Source organism: Dipodomys merriami, unplaced genomic scaffold (genome assembly GCF_024711535.1).
Source record: "Dipodomys merriami isolate MVZ:Mamm:240054 unplaced genomic scaffold, mDipMer1.0.p SCAF_14, whole genome shotgun sequence".
NCBI lineage: Eukaryota > Metazoa > Chordata > Mammalia > Rodentia > Heteromyidae > Dipodomys > Dipodomys merriami.
In genome coordinates this window covers 20,765,768-20,788,421 of record NW_027202715.1, presented here as the reverse complement: position 1 = coordinate 20,788,421, position 22,654 = coordinate 20,765,768, and the positions used below count along the sequence as shown (strand labels likewise).

The 22,654-nt window shown below is 43.2% G+C and overlaps 1 protein-coding gene and 1 non-coding gene across 2 annotated transcripts in view; one reads left to right on the top strand and one right to left on the bottom strand.

Annotated features, from left to right (window-relative positions):
* The window catches only part of Ctnna3 (catenin alpha 3), a 1,374,363-nt gene extending 1,352,052 nt beyond the window's left edge, over positions 1-22,311 (bottom strand). The window contains exons 1-2 of the mRNA XM_070021006.1: positions 20,065-22,311; positions 15,368-15,429 (exon numbers count right to left, since the gene is read on the bottom strand). Coding sequence (XP_069877107.1) covers positions 15,368-15,429; positions 20,065-20,111 — 109 coding nt within the window. The 5' untranslated portion in view covers positions 20,112-22,311. The remainder of the gene's footprint in view (positions 1-15,367; positions 15,430-20,064) is intronic.
* Trnas-uga (transfer RNA serine (anticodon UGA)) lies at positions 5,055-5,136 on the top strand. Its single transcript has one exon. It is a non-coding gene; the product is annotated as a tRNA-Ser (tRNA).
* Positions 22,312-22,654: the final 343 nt, after the last annotated feature.

Here is a 22,654-nt window from a genome sequence, read left to right as displayed (position 1 = left end):
TAGAGAAGAGTTCCACACAGGGCAAACCCACTAAGTTCATTAGCCTGACAAAGATTTTGTTTGGATAAACTATAGTTAGGTATCAGAACATCCCCCTGGGCATATGTGAGCACTAATTTGTAAAGCCCAAGTTTGACAAAGAGCCCCAATACAGTCAATTTATCAAGACTACCTCCTCCCTAACACTATCTGATCATCTAGGTCTTCATTCTCCTCCCTTTCTATGATATCTGACCATCTAGCCCTGTCTTCATCAAGAATCCTGTCAAATACTTCTTACCACTCATGCATCCTCTTGGTAATTTTCCATCTACTGATTCCCACCCAGCTCTTTAGCTGTAAATTCCCACTTGTCCATGCTATATTAGGGGCTGAGTTCAATCTGTCTCTCTACTACAATACTCTACTGGATCCGACACCTACAAAAATGTCCAAGAGTGGAAAGAGAGAATGGGGACTTGAAAGCTACTACCATAGAATATTTCATCTTTCCAAGAGCCCCGGAGCGGAAATGAAGAATGGAGGATACAGGCATGAGAAGAAAACAAGGAAAAGAAGGCAGACGGGAAGGAGGGAAGCAGAAAAAAAAAATGTTTAAATTCCTAATTGAACTGGGATAGCACAGAGTACTGAAGCCCCAAATATCGAATTAAAAGAAAAATTCAAGCCCTGAGTTCCAACACCAGGACCGACTCAAAAATTAAATTAAAATAAAGCCCAGTCATGCTTCCTTTTTTCAATTAGTATTTTACATTCTGGTGCCTACAATAATTCATATTTTTAATGAAATTAAAATTTATAATTAGTAGTACATCAATACTCCAATACTCCACAAAGTGCAGCAAATTATACTGAAAGACAGGATTAAAGTTTGTTTTTTCTTTTGTTTTTTGTTTGTGTTTGTTGTTTGGTTTTTATGCCTCTCCTGGAGATGGAACTTTGAGTCTGGGTGCTATTTCTGAGCTTTCACACTCAAGGCTAGTGCTACCTACCTGAGCCACACTTCTACTCCCTGCTTTTTTGGTAGTTCATTGGAGATGAGTCGCTAATGGGCTTTCTGCCCAGTTACCTTTGAATAACAATCCTCAGATTTCAGCCTCCTGAGTAGCCACTACCCAGCCAAAATTAATGTTTTAAAACAGAACAATAAGCTGTTCATCATAGAACTGGCCTGTAATACCAGCAACTTGGAAAGCAGAGATAGGAGAATCATGGTTGTAGGCCAGCTTGAGCAAAAGCATGAGACCCTATCAGAAAGAAAAAAAAAAATGAAAAAGCAAAAGAACTGGAGGTATGGCTGAAGTAGTAGAACACTCGCCTAGCAAATACAAGGCCCTGAGGTAAATCCCCAGTACAGCCAAAAAAAAACAAAATAAAATAATGATCTGAAATAACGCTTTCTTTAAATATCACCCACATAAAAATTACGTTTTAATTTTAAAGGTTAAATGTAACTGTAAGAGAAAGTAGAACCAGCTTTTCCTTTAATCTAAACAACTCAAAAATTAAGAGCTAACACCAGGCTCTCCGTAACTATGCAGAGTTGACTCTAAACAAACACTAATGGTGCCTCTAATTTTATTAGTTGGTATTGAGGATTTATTATGTGTCATACACTATGCTAGCACATTAGATTTAATGTAATACTCATAGCCATAAATTATAATTTAGACATTAAACAATGTTCACATCTCTCAATTAGATACTATATCTTTTTACCCATATTTTAAGGAATAGGAAACCTAAGGTTTCATGTTACATCCCCAGCATGACTTAGCTATCCTAATGTCAAAAAGGTAATTGTCAAAGACATACAGGTATGTATGAAAAGGTAGTTCATCTGACTATTCCAAAGGTTCTCAGCTAACTACTAAACTTGTAAAGAAATAAATGCCTCAGTGCTGCAATTAATGACAACCAAATCAGTCCCAAATATCTTTTTCAATTGTTTATTATACTTTACAGGTGTCAAGATATCTGAGAAGAAATGGGAAAATGTTTGACAGGAAAAAGTGAATCAAAAATGGATTAAAATGCAGGCACAACTGGCTGAAAAGCCAAGTTCGGAAGCCAGTCTTTTATGTTCTAACCTCTCCTGGTTAATACAACTTTTTTAATAAAAAAATATATTTTGAGCCTGGCACTGGTGGCTTATGCTATACTCCTAGCTACTCTGGAGGCTGAGATCTGAGGGTCATGGTTCAAAGCCAGCCCAAGTAGGAAAGTCCACCAGACTTATATCTCCAATTAAGCACCAAAAAAGACAGACTAGATGGCGCCAGTGTCTGAAGCCTATAATTCTAGCTACTCAGGAAGCAGAGATCTGAGAATCATGGTTTGAAGCCAGCCCAGGTAGGAAAGTTCATGAGATTCTTATCTCCAATAAATGATAAAAATAAATAAATAAAAGTTGGAAGTGAAGCTGTGGCCCAAGTGGTAGAGGGCTAGCCTTGAGCAAAAGAAGCTTAGGGATAGCACCCAGGCACTGAGTTCAAGCCCCAGGACCAGAAAGGAAAGGGAAAGGGGGAAAACATGAGATATCTATGTATAGAGAGATACATACAGATAGATATAGATATATATACATATACATTCATTCTACTTTGGGTCAAAAATTGTAACACTTCTTTTTAGAGCTCCTCAGTAACAGAACAGCCCTCCATCTTGTTATATATTTACTTGAAAAATGAACCAACAACACAAAAAGAGGAAGTGGTTTCATAATCAAGATATTCTTCAAATATCCCAACTCAGAGCTTGAGGGCAAGGCTCAAGTGGTAAAGAGCTTGCTTAACAAGAGCAAGTCCCTACTTCAATCCCTAGCACTGGGAAGAAAAATATGCATTTGCATATATATGTGTATGTGTGTATGTATATGTACATGTATATGTATGTGTGTGTGCGTGTATATATATATATATTTGAAGAGGATGTTCTTTGTTTGGAAAAGTGCCCAAAAGCCTACTGGTGGCATGTATGTAATTAATCTCTTGTATTCCTTTAAACTTGCACTTGTCATTCAGAAAAGTAAGAGCTAAACTCACCTTGCTTATAAAATAATGTCAAGGGGTGGGAGGGGTGGGAGATGGGAAGGGATGGGAAGGGGAAACAAAGGAGGAGGCAACAATGCTTGGTAAGAAATGTATTCATTATCTTGCCTATGTAATTGTAACCCCTCTATACGGTATTTTCACAATAAAAAAAAAGAATGTCAAAAACTTTCATTACTTGGACATGTTTCCTTGTAAGTGCTGCCTACCTTCCCCATAAGCACTCCTCTATCACTCATACTGGCTCCTGTTGTGTTTTCTTTCTTAGAACGTTAACTATATATTTTAATTAATTTAAGTAAGTAACTGGCCTATATGTATAAGCTGAGGATTGTGAAGATGAAGCTCTTGATTATGGTCAAAATCAATGTGCTAAGGCTAAGGCCACCCTCATATGACGCCTTCCTAGCAAACATGAGGGCCTGGGCCAGTTCCTAGTACAGGAGGAAAAAAAAAAAAAAATATATATATATATATATATATATACACAAATGGAACTAAAAGATCAGCAGTTATGTATTCTGGCTCTGTAATTCAGAGCTAAAGAAGGTTATTGTTATGAATTCAAGTCAAATAGGTAAAATTTTATTGAATGTTCACTAAGGACAAGTGTCCAGTAAGGTTGAATCCAAAAACACAAAGACATATATCCTGAAAAAAAAAAATAACATAACTAGGGAATTAGTGGGGTGGGGGTAGGGATGGAATAAAGTGACATTTATCAAGATATGTTGTACTCATAAACTGACATGTTAAATTGTCTTAAATTAAAAAATAAAAATAAAAAATGTTTCCCTTTCCTAGAATTCACTTCGATAAATATTATTTTATATGATCTGTAATTATATTTTTAAAAATTGGACCACTCATAATTTTAAAACAAAATAGATTTAAACGCATTTTGAAAAGCTGGGACTGTGGTGGAGTGCGGGCCTAGCGTATCGTGGGGCTCTGGGCTTGATTCCTTGGTACCACATACACAAAACATAATAATTTTACAAAAAGATACAATTCCTGCCAGAAGAATCTCGAATTAGAGAAAACTACGCTTAACTCATTCTCAGTCCTCCACCAGTGGGGTGTAGCCACCCGCCATCAGTAAAGAAAGGTCCGAGCCCGCAGGTCGGCCGCGGGACGCTCTTAACCTTGGTGCTTCTGAAGGTCAAGGGCCTGCGGCCTTAGGGCTTCCGCCGTTGGAAGGCCGCGGGAACTGTAAACTGGTTCTTGAAAAGCGCGTGGCCGAGGCTGCTGGAGCAGGCCGGGAAGCAGCGGGGCTCGCCCGGGAGCCTGGCCGCCTGGGGCCTCGGCGGCCTGGGGGCGGCCCGCGCCCGCGCTGCCCTCCTGACTTCCACCCCGGAAGTTGGGGAAGGCGCCGAGGGCCGCGCGCCACACACCGTGACGACCCGGCGGGCAAAGAACACCACGGCAGACCAACGTGCAGAACTTGGTTCTCACACAGGTCCTGAGAGAGCTGGGGCCAGCTGCCTTCGGCTACGAGGAAAACACACCCGGAAGGGGTAACCCCTAGGTTCGAACCCGCACACCTCTCGCACTTCCCGCCCTGGACAGCACCAGGCCCAAAGGCGCCGGAGGCCCGCGCGCCTCGAGCTCCCGCGGAGTAGCGGACGTTTTCCGAAGCGCGGGCCCGCCACACGGGACGGGACGGATCTTTGCTTCTCTGTTTCACAGCCGCTCCAGACACGCAAAGGAAAAGCGGTAGGGGAGAGAAAAGAAAAACCAGCAGGCCAATGCCCACAACCCAAGTTAGCTTGTGCTTTTCAGAACAAAGCCAAGGGAAGGCTTTTAAGACCGGTCGGTACCCCGACCTTCCCATCAGCTTTTATCGCATCCACGCCAGTGTTGTGCAAGGCAAGTCTTTTTACCCCCAGCGGCTCCTTCCCCGACAACGGCCGGCGGCGGTGGCAGGCTCCGCCTCTTCTCGAGTCAGGCGCGAGCGCAATGGTTCTTACACTAAAGTGTCTCCGCCTTCCCCTTTTCCTTGTAGCAGCGATGGCCGAGTGGTTAAGGCGTTGGACTTGAAATCCAATGGGGTCTCCCCGCGCAGGTTCGAACCCTGCTCGCTGCGGAAGTTGGTTCTTTAGCTTTTTTTCCTAATTTTCATGGGTGCACTAAAATAAGAATCCTATTCTCCGCACTGTACGAACCCTATCTGCCAGCTAAGTAGCTCAGCTGCTGGAACGGCTAATGTTGTGAAAGGCCAATAAGTGTCACTTCCAAGTGTACACTGTTTCTGTCAAGAAGAATCTTCCTCTGCTCTAAAAGACAAGAGAAGAATTTTAGAAACGTGTGCAAAATAAAAATAAAGCCAATATTGGTGGAAGTTTTTACAGCCTGGAACTGAAACTAAGAGCAAAGCTATGCTGCTTTTCCTTCTCAGAATCACCTCCAGCTGTTCCCCCTCCCCTACACACACACACACACACACACAGACACCATCCAAAAGTGATGAAAAGGGACTTTTTTTTAATATATATATATATTTTAAAGATACTGTAGAGGGGGTTACAGTTCCATGAGTAAGGTAGTGAGTACATTTCCTATCGAGGATTGTTACCTCCTCCTTTGTTTTTCTCCTACCATCCCTCCCCTCCCTGACTCCCCAACTCCTCCCTCCCCACCCCCCAGAAGTTGTAAAGGTCAATTGCAACATAGAGTCTTGTACATCTCATTGTTACACTGGGTCAATATGTATCATTATTTCAGCTTTTTATTCCCCTTCCCATCTCCAAATTAGAAAAATGTATATACAAGATGTAAGGCACTAGAATCAAATACAGTGAAAACAGGCATTATACCATGGGGGAGAAACAAAAAAAAATCACATAGTATATTATAAGTACATTAAAAAGAACAGCAACAAAGATAAAACTTCTTGTGTCCCTATCTTAGGGTTCATTTCACTTAGCATCATCTTATATGGTCATATAAGATATATGGTCATAGCTTTTGACCTTTTCTGCTTGTTCTAAACATATGCTATATTGCAAATAAGGGAAACCATGGGATCTAGGTTTCTTTGGGCCTGGCTTACTTAATGTAATTTTTTCCAAGTCTTTCTATTTCCTAACAAATGGGGCAATGTCATTCTTTCTGATGGAGGCATAGAATTCCATTGTGTATGTATGTATGTGTATATATATATACACACATTTTCTTGATCCATTCATCTACTGAGGGGCATCTGGTTTGGTTCCATATCTTAACTATGGTGAATGATGCTGTAATAAACATAGTTGTGCTGGTAACCTTAGTATGACCTTGTTTGTGATCGTTTGGGTAAATACCTAAAAGTGGGATTGCTGGGTCATAGAGGAGCTCTATGTGGAGTCTTTTGAGGAACCTTCATACTGCCTTCCAAAGTGGTTGAACAAGTTTACACTCCCACCAACAATGCAGTAGGGTTCCCTTCTGTCCATATCCCCTCCAGCATCTGTTGTTATTAGAGTTCTTGATTCTAGCCATTCTAACTGGGGTGAGGTGGAATCTCAATGTTGTTTTGATTTGCATTTCTTTTATGGCTAGAGAGGTTGAGCATTTCTTCATGTGTCTAGTGGCCATCCTTCTTTCCTCTTCAGAGAAGTTTCTCTTTAAGTCTTTTGCCCACTTATTCATCAGGCAGTTGTTTCTTTGAGGATTTGTTGTTGGGGGATTTAATTTTTTTGAGTTCTAAGTATATTTTAGACATGAGACCCTTGTTCATTGTATGGTTAGTGAAGATCTTCTCCCAATCTGTGGGCTTTCTATTGATTAAGGACTTTCTCAAGTTCTACTTACAAAGCATGATATATCAATCATCATAATGGGATGCATGCAGACATTAAGATGTTTGCGATCTGTGGCCCAGTGTTATGTTTTAAGTCAGAAACTGTGAGGTTAGTGTTTGGCACCCTCCACATCCCCTTCCTGCTTCCTCCTGCCTCCTTTCATGATCCTCCTACCCCATACTCCCAGGTATTCTCATGTTGTTTCCCTGACACCTCCAGGAAGGGTTTTCTGTGGTACCAGTAGTGGATTGTGCCCATGCTATCACTATGATTTAGGTAAATGCCTCCCCCCAGGTCCACCTTGGTCCTCCAGGTGGTGGACCTTTAGGATGTGGGACCTTGAGGAGAGGAGGATTCTCAGGTCACCAGAGACATGCCATGCAAGGAAGGTATGAGACCCCTACCCCTTCCTTGGACTTTTTTGCTTCTTGGTTGATGAGGTAAGTGAATTACTTTGCCACAATCACCCAGGCAATGCCATCTGGTACCCCTACTTGAGGCCCTGGGGTAGTAAATCCACCTAATCTTGGACAGGGACCTCCAAAACCATGAACCACAATAATCCTCTTTATAAGTTACCTCAATAGTTTGCTTTAGTGACAGAAAAGTTGATTAATGTGCCACCCTATCCCATTTGAGACCTGGCCAAACATACATGCTCTCAACCAGTTAACTTCCCCCTTTTGCTTCCATTTTTGCCAATATTTTCCTAGTTGCATTCATCTTTTATCAATCAGGATCAATTATAAAATACACAAAACCCAGATCTAGTGCCTTCAATACATACAAGTTGCTCTCAAAAAGCATAAGAGAGAAATGTCATTCCTGTATCCAAGAAACAGAAATAGTACAGAATTTCTCTTCTTTATTTCAATTCAAAAGTTTAATATTTTGTTCTATATTAAAATACTAATTCAAGGACTGGGCATAATGGCACATGCTTGTGATCCCAGCTACATAGTAGGGAGATGGGATCTGGCCTGCGCCATCACAGCCACTTGGTAGATGGTAGGGTCTGGCATCTGCCTTCATGGTGGGGGAAGGTGAAGCCCCAGCCTCCCAGGTGATAGGCATACCTGAATCCCTGGAGGCAAGGGCAGGAAGTCGGATGATAGGTTACTAAACCTGTTGGTCCAGTGCCTGGGACTCCATTTCCTGTGACCCTGCCCCCTGACCCTCACATTATTTCCTAACAGTGTTAAGTGTATTTGCTGGCTGCTGGTCTTTGAGGCAGGAGTCTACCATAAAGACTCTGGATTCAGCCTCTCACAATGTAGCTTCTTCATTTTCTCTCTGTACAACACATGGGATGCAGAGTTCGTAGGATCGTAGTCCAAGACCAACCCCAGGCAAAAATGAGAAACTTGACTGTGTGCTAGAGGACTCACGCCTATAATCCTAGCTACTCAGAAGGCTGAGATCCATAGGATGATGATTGAAAGCCAACTGAGCAGAAAAGCCCATGACACTCCATCTCCAATTAACCAACAAAAATCCACTAGGCTGAAGGTGTGACTCAAATGGTGAAAATGTCAGCCAAGGAAAGCTGAGCAAGCTCTGGGCCCTGAATGATAGAATGCTTATCTAGGAAGTATGAGGTGCTGAGTTCAATCCTCAGTATTGCCAATTTTTTTTTTTAATGGGAGAGATCCAAAATATGCTTTGCAGCCTTCCTGGCAGCTCAACACGCTATTCTGTATACTTCCAGTAAGTCTCTGCTTTAATCATCCCCATTTTTTTAATCCTTCCAAATACCAGATGCAAATTCCTCTTTGCCTAGCTATCAACTGCTGGGAAAACTCAAATTCTTGTTTGTTTGTTTGTTTTTAATGCCAGTCCCCAGGCTTGAAATCAAGGCCTGGGCACTGTCCCTGAGCTTTTTATGCTAAAATTAGTGCTCAATCACTACAGCCACAACTCTACTTCTGGCTTTTTGGTCATTCATTGGAGGCAAGAGTCTCATGGACTTTCATGCCCAGGCTGGCTTTGAATGGGGATCCTTAGATCTCAGTCTCCTGAGTAGCTAGGATCACAGATGTAAGCCACCTGGGCCCAGCTCTTTGCCTTGCCTTTTATCACAGGAAAATCTGGGTAAGCCAGGAGGAAAGCACTTTGCAGAACTTTGTCTCTGCAGATCAGACCCCTCACCTTCATCTTCCTAAAAGTAGAACATGTATCTCCTGACCTTTATGCAACTTAGAAGTCACCTCTCTGTGTGGTAATGGAAAAGTCCACAGGAGATGTTGAGGGTGGGGAGCATGGAAGACAGTACAGTCAATCTGTTTCTCAAGGGAAATAACTTCATTCCTGTTACCACATTTCTCCCCCCAACCACTACCAATTCTCCTGTGAATCCTTAGCAGCTAGTTTTTCTCTGACCCAAACCTCAAGACTGGGCAGTCTTTTCCTGCAAGATCCTGCTTGTTCTGCTTTTTTATACTACAGAGAAATTCAGACCTGTCCCTGCATGCTGACATTGGAGGACCCCACCATAATCCCATCATTCACTCGCCAAGAAGCAGAACATGCCCACTAGAATTCACCCTAACTCATCCCTATTCCTCACCCACTGCATTTACCACTAACTCCGCTGGGAATCCACTTTTTCCTGTATACCCCTACTGCCAACACCACCTCTCATTTCTGAGCCTACTAGTTTCCTCCTCCATCCACTCTTCTTCTCTCACCTGTTTAAAAATACACACTTGGAAGCTGGGTGCCATTGGCTCATTCCTATAATCCTAGACATTTGGGAGGCAGAGAGTACTAAGGATTGCACTTCAAAGCCAGCCCATGCCAGAAAATCCATCATACTCTTATCTCCAAGTACTACAAAAAAGCCAGAAGTGGAGGTGTGGCTCAAATGACGGAGTGCTAGCCTTGGGAGGGCAGGGGGAAGCTCAGAGATAGTGCCCAGAGTTCAAGTCCTAAGACCAACAACAACAAAAAGCTCTCCTAAGCTTCCCCTTAAAAACTTTCTGGAATTTTTCATGTGCTCTTATAATAAAGACTAAAATCACTAGCAAGACCTCATGACTCTCCTTTGTCCTTCATAGCACACTCCTGGCCCTCTCCTCCCTTGTCCTGTGGGCAGATATACTGTCCTTTTATTTCGTTGAACTTGGAGGACCAAAATGTTTCCAACTTTAGGAATTTTGCACATGTTCCAAAGTCAACCTCCTCCTCAAACTACTCAGGCTACTTCTTAGCTTCTTAGGTGATGTCACACCATTGTATTTCAGAACAGTGATCATGCTGTGGGATACATTAGTATGAAAGTTTGCTCTTCTCTGTGTGTGTGTGTGTATGTGTGTGACATGCACTCACGTGTATGTGCATAGGATAACTTAGTATGAAAGTTCACCCTTCCCCTTGTGTGTGTGTGTGTGTGTGTGTGTGTGTGTGTGTGTGCACATGCATGTATATGACCTCTAAATCCTCTGAATAAATGACGTTTGAAGTTGTGAGGATCAGAAAGCAAGAGGCCTCAGACTACTTGAAAGGTGGAGGTGGGATCTCTCATGAGGGATGGTGGATTCTGTTTTCTTCAGCTTGGAGGATGAAGCAAAGCTGCCTGAAGACGCTTGTGCCCGGGTGGCTCAGATTCACAGGAGTATTGCAGCAGAACCACCTGAGAGGTGGCAGCACTGCTTACCATGATTTATGAAGCTCTTACTTAACACTCCTTGTTCCCTGTAAAGGAATTTCATCCCTGGTGATTTCATTAGTGAAAGCATTGTGCAGTGGACTGAGACAAAGCTGGCCTAGGACATATGTACATCCTGAATTCCAAGTCCCCCCAGGGGGATGCTCACTTACGGAGGTCTTGTTCCCCATCATACCCCCCACTGACCCTAGTTGTGCCCAAGGACACCTGTTCTCAGCCATATATATATATATATATATATATATATATATATATATATATATCATATATATATATATATATATATATCAGAATATAAATGACTAATGGCATCAGCTATGTCTCCACTCCTTCAAAGGTCAGAGGAATGCAAGACCTGGGCTGATATTGTGAGATGACACAGAAAACCTGTTCTAGCTGAAACACTGGAGAAAACTGGGATTTCAGTTCTTTTTGTTTTTGGCCATGGGGCGTGAACTCTGGGCCTGGGCGCTGTCCTTCAGCTCTTCAGCTCAAGGCTAGCGCTCTACCACTTGGAGCCACAGCACCACTTCTGGCTTTTTCTGCTTATGTGGTACTGAGGAATCAAACCCAGGGCCTCTTGCATGCAAGGCAAGCACTCTACCACTGAGCCACCTTCCCATCACGGATTTCAGTTCTTGTTCCAAAGAGTCCCTTCTTCACCTCTGTGACCCCTGCACAATCCCACCTCACACAAGTTCAGATACTACAGGAAATTTGCTTCTACTCCCTTCCCACTTTCCCATGTACTACACTGGTTCATAGTCTCTGGTCCAAAGACAGTCTCTCAGGTGCCAAAGAGTGGACATGATGGACTTACATTTACCTTAGCAGCATTGTGTCATTCTAGGCTACCAGGGAATATATGTGGATGAAACAAGATCTCCATTTGTTTCTCAGGCCATTCAGAAGACTCCAGCAGCCCTTGGGCTTTTTGCTCTTCATGATCTATGCTTCCTGAGGTCTGGGATGAAGAAGCAACTGGGGCTGGCAAACTTCTGTGTTGGCAGGAGAAATCAGAGCCCCTTTCTTCTTTTCATTTTTAATCCTCCCATGTCACACTTGTCTGCAAAGACTTTGTGGGGATGTATTTCCTTCTCAGCATACCCACTTAAGATTATCAGACTAAACTAGGAGCAATGGTTCACATCTGTAACCATAGCACTTGGGAAGCTGAGGCAGAAAAATTGAGAGTTCGAGGTCAGCCTGAGCTAGAGTTAGAGGTTGTCATTTTTAAAATACATATCAAGGGCTGGGAATGAGTCCCCATGGCAGAGTGCTTGCCTAGCATGTACAAGAGTTCTACCTGAAACACTGTTTTAAAAAACAAACAAACAGGGGCTGGGAAGGTGGCTCAGTGGTAGAATGCTTGCCTTGCACACACGAGGCCCTGGGTTCCATTCCTCAGCACCACATACGCAGAAAAAGCCAGACGTGGCTATAGCTCAAATGGTAGCTAGCCTTGAGCTGAAGAGCTGAGGTACAGCACCCAGGCCCAGAATTCAGACCCATTACCGACAAAGAAAAACAAATAAACAAACAAACATAGGAGGCTAGGAGTGTGGCTTAGTGGTAGATTGCTTGTCTAGCATGCATGAATCCTGGGTTCAATTCCTCAGTACCTCATAAACAGAAAACACTGGAAGTGGTGCTAAAGCTCAAGTGATACTGTACTAGACTTGAGCAAAAGAAGATCAGGGACAACACCCAGGCCCTGAGTTCAAGCCCCAGGACTAGCAAAAGCATAAACAAACAAAACATAGATCTGGGTTATAGTTCAGTGATAGATCACATGCTTACCAGCTTAGGCCCTGGGGTTCAATTCCCATCAAAAGAAGGATTTTCTCATTAAAAGTCCCTTCTGCCAACTCAAATGACCTGGGAAAATAGAACTCACTGTCTCAGTATAGGTGGACCATTATTTATTTACCCAAAGCCCTACTGATGACCATGAAAGTTGTTTCCAATCTTTTGATTTTACTAATAAAAATTTTAAAAAGTACTTTAGGTGGGTGTTGATACCTGTAATCCTCACTACTCAAGAGGCTGAGATCTGAAGGATAGAAGCTAGAGGCCAGCCTGAGCAAAAATAGCCCCTGAAACTCCATCCCCAAAATGACTAGTAAACAGCAGGATTGAAGGCATGGTTCAAGCAATAGAGCATCATCCTTTCAAGTTCAAGGTTCTGAGTTCAAACCTCAGTTCAGCCAAAAAGGAAAAAAAAAAAGAAAGAAAACTCTTTTATATATGACTTTTTCTATTTTTTATCAATTCAAGATGGGCCAGCAATAATTTCAGTGACTGCAACCCCTGGTAACTCAAATGCCTTCTGGGTATAGTACTCACTGCCTCTGGCCCACCAAAGGGACAGCAAATACCAGAGCTATAAAGGATGCAGATCTAGAGCCTTCCCACTAACATGAAAGGTATCATTTATAAAGCCTACAGCAGTGGTAGGAGTTGCATGAGGCTGCTCAGTTATGGCTGCTGCTTGCAGACATCCTACGGATAAGATGGATAACACTGAATAACTTTTCAGCCCCTCCATGTATATTATAGCACAGCCCCACCTCCTTTGCAAGACTGACTTGAGGGTGGATTCATTTTAGAAATTCATTTACCTCCAAAATGCAGGCTAAGGCTCATGGTACAGCTTGTCTATTGCTTTTCCTGTTCCTGCTTTCAACACCAAAATTAGCCAATATATCCTTCAGATCTACTCATGACACTTTGATCTTGGTTTGCATTCACATCAGGGCTTGAAAAATGACCGCTCCTCAGGCAGATTGATGTTTCCTGAGCCATTCATTTCCAGTATGCTTTCATGCTTCAGCACTACCACCACATAATATGTCTTGCTGACCCATGTTTTTCCCTACTGCTTTTTAAGCTTCATTAAAAAATAATAATAATAATAATAACCCTTCAACTATTGTTTTCAAGATTGTCTCCATAAAGCATCTACTGTGCTACTCACTTGGTCATGTGTTCATCTTTCAGTTTTTCAGTTGCTTTTTTTCTATTATTTAACTTTATTATTATCTACTACTTACTATTGTTACTATGACAGGACTTCTCATGGGGGGGAAAGGTTTGCCTACTGGAAAAATGAGAAATTTTCACCTTGCCAACTATAAAACCCCCACAGAGCTGTAACATTTTCCAGTTGTAACTTTTCTAGGCTGTAGTGTCACTGCTTCTGAGGGATATATTTGTTCTTGTTCTTGCTCCTGTTGCTTTTGTTTGTTTTGTTTTGGTTTTTTGGGTCCAGTCGTGGGGCCTGAACTCTGGGCCTGGGCCCTGTCCCTCAGCTCTTCAGCTCAAGGCTAGCGCTCTACCACTTGAGCCACAGCACCACTTCCGGCTTTTTTCTTTTTGCTTATGTGGTGCTGAGGAATCGAACCCAGGGCCTCAGACATGCAAGGCAAGCGCTCTACCACTGAGCCACCTTCCCAGCCCATGTTCTTGCTCCTATTGTTGAGATGAGGTCTGGTTATATTGTCTAGGATGATCTTGAACCTGTTTAAGTGATTCTCCTGCCTCAGCCTTTTCTTTTCTTTTCTTTTCTTTTTAATGCAAGTTTCAGATCTTGAACTCTAGACCAACCTATAGATCTGGCTCCCCCCCCCCTACCCCCGACTCGGGCATGCAGGCTACCATTTAAATCATACTGCCAGTCAAGTTTTGGGAGACTGTAGGGAGCTTGCTGGTTAATTGGAGAGAGTCTCAAGATTTTTCTGCCAGGTGCTGACTTTGCACACTAATCCTCAGGATCTCAGCCTCCTGAGTAGCTAGGATTAGAGGTGTGAGCCACCAGTGCCCAGCTTCTAGTCTCTTTCTAAAAATGACAACTAATAACTATATCAGGCTACAGATATAGCTCAATGGTAGAGTATTTGCCTGACATGCACAGCCCTGAGCTCCATACCCAACACTGCTAAAGCAATTTTTTAAAATTGATAACAGCAACCAGGCACGGTGGCCCCTACCTGTCATCTCAGCTCCTTGGAGGGGACAGATAGGAAGGTGTTTATTCAAGGCCAGCCCAGCCAAAATGTTAGAAAGACTCTATCTCAACAAAATCTCAGAATGATGATACATGTTTGTAATCCCAGCTACCCAGGCAAGAGTAGGAGGATCATAGTTCTAAGCCAGTGTGAGGGCAAAAGCAGGTACAAGGAGTTGGGGACATAGTTCTTTGTTCTACATGTGGCCCTACCCATTGATCAATGATAGCTAGTCAGCCTTGTGGCTGGAACAGGACACAGAATGGGTCTGGAGGGACATTTTCTTTGTGTTTCTGTTCATCCAGTTAATACATGCAGTTACATTGACTGTATAAAGTGTATAAATATTATGTATTTATATGTATATAAATATGATAGATATTATGTATATAATATATAATATACATATGAATTAATATAACATATACATATAAATAAAATACTGTATATACAATGATACACCAATTAAAATATTTTTAATATATATCTAAGTTAAAAGTGAATTACTGCTAGGCACCAGTGGCTCAGTTCTGTAATCTTAGCTACTCAGGAGGTTGAGATCCCAGGCAAAGAAATCTGAAAGATTTCTATTTCCAGTTAACTAGCAATGAACCAGAAGTGGGGATGTGGCTCAAGAGTGCCCGCTATGAGGGGAAAAAAATTAAGCAAGAGCACAAGGCCCAGAGTTCATTAAATTATTGAGCTGGGTACTGGTGGCTCATGCCTGTAGGCCTAGCTACTCAAGAGGCCGAGATCTGAGGATCCTGGTTCAAAGCCAGCTTTTCTTTGGTTACTAGTAGAATTTCTATGTTTTACCTTCTGTTTACTAGTTGTTTTGCATTTCAGTTGCTGACTTACTTCTGAAGTCGTCATTGGTCTCTGAAAACTGCTGCTGAAATTGCTCCCCAGGAGAATTCTTCCTGAAAACACAAACAGACCTCATGACTGTGAAGATAGCAATTTCAAAGGAAAGAGGCTAATGAATCTCGGGCTGAGGGTTTGTAGTCTTAATATCTACTTGTTCGGCAAGTTGATAACTCCATTAGATTTTAAGATTTATCTACCCCTCCCCTTCCCCATTACCCTTCCTGCCCATGTTGAAGCACTTAAAATAACTGGTGCAAAACTAATTGCAGGCTGCATGATAACAGCAATTAATGTCTGTCACTTTCTGTGCTTCATTGTCAGTGTGATGGTTCAACTTCTGCTTTAGGGTAGAGGGGCTTGACTGACTGAGTGATTCTGAGATACACGTGGGCTTATTTGGGCTTTTGTGGGGTAGGGGGGGGACTTGCACTCTGGGCCTGGACACTGTCCTTGAGCTCTTCAGCTCAAGGCTAGTGCTCTACCACTTGAGCCACAGCACTACTTCCAGCTTTTTCTGCTTATGTGGTGCTGAGCAATTGAACCCAGGGCCTCATGCATGCGAGGCAAACGCTCTACTACTGAGCCACCTTCCCAGCCACATGTGGGCTTATTATGGTCTCAGGCACCTTTCCCTCTTGCTCTATTCCTATCCCTCAGGCTGTTTGAGGAAATGACTTTCTGGACCTACCTGATACCAAGGCTGTGGAAGATGCTTTTGGTACCAGATGTCCTCAAATAATAAAAGAACCACCTAGGAAAGCTTACTCAAAACAATCCTTGGACCTCATGGTTGGAAATATAACTCAGAAGATACACAGTGAACCCAGGAATCCACTTTTTTAAAAAATGGTTGAGATGCAGGGTGTCTATTGTCCACACTTTGGAGAATGCCGGCACCAATCCTTGGAGGAAGAAGTGTCTTTATATTGAAAATCTTCAAGGTACACACAGGGGGCAGAGGTGTACAATCCAGCAGTACCTTCTTCGGAGTCTATTTTCCAAAGGGTCACTTTAGAGGGAATTGTGCCAATAAGACCATGATTCAGCAAAACAAGGACATTATATGCTAGCAATACAGAAACATTATATGCTAGCAATACAGTGTTGCTAACTGCATCCAGGGGCAGAGATGGGATACCAAAACCAAAGAAACGAGAAAGGAGACAGAAGATAGAAAAGTGGGGTACCGGGGTGGTCCTGCACTCACTGGCTTCTGAACCCTGAGCTCCCATAGCAAGTGTATTTATTTAGTTCAGTACAGGGAAGGTTATTATAGGTACATGCAGGAAATATGTTGGAAATGAACTTTACAACTTCAGGAGTGGGGGGGGTGGAGAAAAGGGATTGTAGGAAAAAAACAGGAGAGGTTAGCAATGTTCAACAAGAACTGTACTCATTATCTTACTCATGTAACTGTAACCCCTACAGCCTCTTTACAATAAAAGGAAATTTAGAAGAAAAAAAAATAACACATCAATCTATCTTGTGGTTGCAATCATCAACATAAGGTATAGTTTGTATCCATAATAATAAGTAACTTCCTATGGTTAGGGAGCAGTGAGAAGCGGTGACCGTAACATAAACATTCATCATATCCCCATGGTCTCAACCATTACAAGGTCCAATCAACTGTGACTTCAACATCATCAGGTCCAGTTAGTAGTAAGTTACCCATTTATCCTGCTTGGCCTGATTGACCTTTCCAGGGTTCCAATTCTTCTGAGTACAGAAGAGGTGGTGTTCCAACCTCTTAGCCCTTTCCTGGTATCACAGCTCTGCTCGCATTCCCTGCAATGCAGTATTCAACAAAATGTTTTGCCCCTGCCATGTTGAAGGGTAGCACCCAGTGATGCTACCATCATTTAGTGACATGTAGCAACACTCCAGTGTTGGAATGCTCGCTTTCACTTATGTCCTCACATCCTAAGAGGTCTATCTAAACTTCTACATCCCTCCTTCCTCTGGCCACAGAGTTTTGCCTACCAGAAATTTTCAGATTCTTGAATACACAGGCTCCCTTTGTGAACAAAAGTATTTCTCGGCACAGCATTATCATCAAAACTGGCCCAAGCACCTAGAAGAATTACCAGATTTGTTAGGATTTCTTTATGCCCCCCTAAGTTTTATTTATGGAGTCTGCACCCACACAGACATTAGCAGATGCTTTCTGGGTGGACCTATCCGCTACTGCTGCCCAATGCTGCCATCTTGTGACTACAGAAGGAACAGTGACCTCAACTATTTATCAGGAGCCTAGCTGAATGAATAAACTGGAGTACCATTTTGTCCATCGCTTTTGAATCTAGCTAGCACCTATTTTGGAGAATTTTGAAAGTTTGAACAGAAAAAAAAATCTTCTCGGAAAAGAATCACAACTTGTTTGATATTAAAAATCTTGTGAAGAAGTAGCTGAGTTTTTTGTAAGACAAGTTCACCAAAATGCTAACAATAGCTAACAACCATTTATACGTTGTTCACATAGGAACTTGGCATCTGAAATTCTCCTTTGTTCCTGAAGTAGAATCACTCCCAAGGAATGATCTATTCAATACTCCGCAGAAACCAGCCTACATTTGTTGGAAGTGCTTTCCCTAGTTCATTGTTTTCTTTAGGGCTGCAACTGTATGTGCAAACAGGAAACCTTCTTCCAGTTCCTCGCTAAACACACACAATACTGAGCCACTTTCTTGCTTCTTCTCTGAAACCACTTTTAACATTTATCCCTCGGATACCATGCCACGTGTCTCTGGTCTGCTCATGTGCTGTCTCTTGCCTCTCCTCCAGTCAACATGGCTTCCCACTTCAGCTCTCCACTGGAGCTGATTTGTTGATGATGTTTTTCTGGTCTCTCTTTCCTCTCCTGCTCTGATGGTTCTGTGTATTCACGGGGCTTTAGGTCTTTGTGACAAGAGTCTGCCTGCATTCACCAGCCTTCTGATAAAGACTCTCAAATCAACCTCTCAAGAAAAAAAAAAAAACTTATGCAGACACATCATTAACACCAATCCTAGTGAGATGGACACCCTCAGGCCCACATAGATCAGATGGGCTTCTCATAGAGGAGACTCCATAGAAATAGAGAAGAACAGTCCCTACCACAGCCCAAAGCAAGGCAGGAAGACAGACAAGTCCTCTGAAAGAGAACTTTCACCAGATGACCATGAAGACTGACCACAAGTGCAATACTATTGTGGCAGCTACTTTCGCCCACCATCTGTCATGTGTGAGACCATGTGTTCAGGAAAGGAAAACAGTGGACTGGGCACTGGTGGCTCACACCTGTAATCCTAAGCTACTCAGGAGGCTAAGATCTGAGGATCATGGTTCAAAGCTAGCCCGGGCAGGAAAGTCCGTGAGACTCTTATCTCCAATAAACTACTCAAAAAACTGGAAGTGATGCTGTGGCTCAAGCGGTAGAGCGCTCGCCTTGAGCTGAAGAGCACAGGGACAGCGCCCAAGCCCAGAGTTCAAGCCCCACGACCAACCAAAAAAGAAAGAGAGAGAGAGAGAGAGAGAGAGAGAGAGAGAGAGAGAGAGAGAGAGAGAGAGAGAGAGAGAGAGAGAGAGAGAGAGAGAGAGAGGGGAAGGAAGGAAGGAAGGAAACCAGTGGTGAACAAGACTCGTTTTGCTCCAAGTAACTCATGAGCTTACTATTCCCATATATAGTTACAAGACATTGTGACCCAAAACAAGACTGATTCAAGTGCCAAGGAAACACCTGAGCCAGTGGGAGGGAACTAAGGAAGAAAGATTCTAGCCCCTTCCCTCACTTCACTGGGAAGAAAGTAAGTCCTTCATACCTCTCAGCTCCAAGTTGGCAGTGCTGAAACACTAAAGTAGGACTCATGACTCCTGTAAAAACCAGCAGTGGCTCCAAGAGAGCAATTATTCAAAGCAAGGCAGGAAGGTTAGGGAGGCTGAATAGTTTTATCAGGCCATTGTTTGTACAGTTTGTCTAGTTTTCTGCAGCTCCTTCTTACTTTCTGCCTCACCCTTGTATGTAGATTATGATGTCATAGAAGGAGAGAAAAGTAGAACAACAATTTAAAGGGAAGGAAGTAGTTGATGCTTATTAACTTTCTTTGTTGTGGTGGTACTGGACTTTGAACTCAGGCCTCTCAGAGTCGCTAAGCAGACATTCTAGCCCTAGATCCATGCCTCCTCCCCCCCACCCCCCAGCCCTACTTTCTAGGATGGCTTATATTCATTCCCTAGGACCTCCATAACAAACAGCAGGAAACAGAAGATCTTAACAGAGTCATTTTTCTCTATTGTTTAATTTTATTATTAGCATAAATTAATGTCTAAAACGGGTTTCATTGTGATATGTACATACATGCCTATAACATGCTCAGTCAATTCACTTCTTTCCTTTCCTCTTCCTCCCCCTCCTCCTCCTGGTTAAAACTTTTCAGTTGATTTTTTTTTTTTTGTCAGTTGTGACCCTTGAACTCTGGGGCTGGACACTGTCCCTCAGCTCTTCAGCTCAAGGCTAGCACTCTACCCACAGCACTACTTCTGGTTTTCTGGTGGTTTATTGGAGATAAGAGTCGCATGGACTTTCCTGCCTGGTCTGGCTTTGATCCTCAGATCTCAGCCTCCTGAGTAGCTAGGATTACAGGTGTGAGCCACTGGCACCCAGCTTCAGTGGATTTTTCTAATTTTATTCTCATACAACAGAGACTTACTGTCTTATAGTTCCAGTGAATAGAAGTCCAGATATCAGCTGTGTCATGTCCCCTAAGGAGAGAATCCTTCCTGCCTCTTCCTCACTCACATGGTAACCATGGATCCTTGACGTTCCTTGGAATACAGCTCTGTCCCTGCCTCTGGCATTCACGTGGCAGCCCCTTCTTATAAAGGTACCACTCAAAGTACCCACTCAAATGACCTTATCTTACCTTGAATGCATGTGAAAAGATCCAATTTCCAAAGTCACCCTCAAAAGTGGAGGATTTACTGCATGCCCACAGCTCATGCCTGTAATCCTAGCTACTCAGGAAGCTGAGATCTGAGAATCACAGTTCAAAGCCAGCCCAGACAGGAAAGTCCATGAGACTCTTATCTCTGATTATTCACCAAAAATCTGGAAGTGGAGCTATGGCTCAAGTGACAGGGCACCAATCTTGAGCAAAAGAAGTTCAGGGCCAGCATTCAGACCCTGAGTTCAGGTCCCAGGTCTGGAGTGGGTGTGCATGCGTGTGCGCACACACACACACACACACACACACACACACACATACAGAGTGATATAATGTACCCTTATGTACACATTTCTCAAGTTCAATAATCAGCCATTCTCTGCCAATCATGTTTTAACTACACCCCTAGCTGCTCTGCCCCCCTTACATTATTTTGAAACAAATCCCAGACCCCATGTCCTTAGAAATATGGTACCTCTCCAGAGAGTGTTTTTATCTTTGTTTGTTGGTTTTTTGTTTTTTGTCCATTGTGGGGCTTGAACTCTGGGATTGGGGACTGTCCTTGCGCTCTTCAGCTCAAGGCAAGCGCTCTACCACTTGAGCTGGACTTTCCTGCCCAGGCTGGCTTTGAACCATGATCCTCAGATCTCAGCCTGCTGAATAACTAGGATTACAGGCGTCCGGCCCCAAAGAGTGTTTTAACATGACACAAAAACAGGATCAGACCTTGAAATGTTGATCAATAATACCTAGTCAGTGTCCAACTATCCAGCGGTCCCTGCTTGTGAACAGCTTGTTTGGATCAGGATCCAAATGAGGCCCTCAGAATGGTAGATATTTAAACCGCCTACCTAGGAAGCAGGTTCCCAAGCTTAGCATCTTTTTGTTCCTCTGGCTGGCTGAGGACTGATGGTTTACTCACTGAAATTGGGTGTGGAGATAGGCAGTGGGGGAATTGCTGAACTGATCCAAGCGAACTGAATTTAAAGTGTTTGGAGGAAGATTTGGTAAGAGAGAAGGCAAGAAAAGCAGGGCCAGCAGGCAGAGGTAAAAGGAGGAGGCAGAAGGCGAGCTATAGATCCAGATGACACAGGCCAAGGTGGAAGGAGCTAGAGAGACACCAAGTAGCTCAAGTGGGAAACGTCTAGCTAACAGATGTTGAAGAACATCTGTGCTGCCTGTGCAAGCCCTATGCATTAGTCACCCAGAAATTCTTTTTTTTTTTTTTTTTTTTTTGCCTGTCCTGAGGCTTGAACTAAGGGCCTGGGCACCCTTACCCTCTCTGCTCAAAGCTAGCATTCTGCCACTTGAGCCACAGGGCCACTTCCAGCTTTTTCTGTTTATGTAGTATTGAGGAGTCAAACCCAGGGTTTCATGCATGCTAGGCAAGCGCTCTACCACTAAGCCACATTCCCAGTCTGAAAATTCTCTATTTTCAAACACACCAAGTGCCATCAAGCCCATAAGTTGTTCCTTTCTACTCAAGATACCCTTAACCAGCTTTTATTGTGGTCCTTCATCCTGGAGAAGTTCTAATCATGCTTCAGAACACAGCTCAGAGGAAAGGGGAGGTAGGGAGGATTAAAAGTTCAAGCCCAGTTGGAACTACATAGCAAGACTATATCCAAAAAAAAGAAAAAGCTCGGGGCTGGGAAGTTGGCTCAGTGGTAGAGCGCTTGCCTTGCATGCCTGAGGCCCTGGGTTCGATTCCTCAGCACCACATAAGCAAAAAGAAAAAAGCCGGAAGTGGCGCTGTGGCTCAAGTGGTAGAGCACTAGCCTTGAGCTGACGAGCTGAGGGACAGTGCTCAGGCCCAGAGTTCAGGCCCCACAACCGGACCAAAAAAAAAAAGAAAAAGCTCAGCTAGCCACACCTCTATGAAGATCTCTCTGACCCTCTTCTCCCACCATCACTTTATAACATTCGTCAAAATGCAGTACTACTGTCTGCAGATCTGTATTAGTTTACCTTTGTTACTATTAAAAAACATATATATCTGAAACTGGGAAACGCTTGTTTTAAGTGTGGGCGGTGTGTTTATTCAGCTCACACAGCAAAGCACAGCACTGCACTGACTCTGGCAAGAGCTCCCCGGCTATGCCACCTCATGGTAAGATAGCAGCATGGTGGGCACAAGTACTAGAGGGCAGACTACCAAAAGGAGGCAGGAAGCCAGAGTGTGGGCGAGGGGCTGGGTGGCTCTTGGAAAGAAACATAAGAACCCATTATGGAGAGGAGAAAGGATGAGAAGAGCTGCCTGATGTGTTCCCTCCAGCGATGAGGACAAAGGATGCATGGGAAAGTCATAATTCTGTAGTCAGGGCCTCACGGATGCCTATCACTGAACCTGGAACAG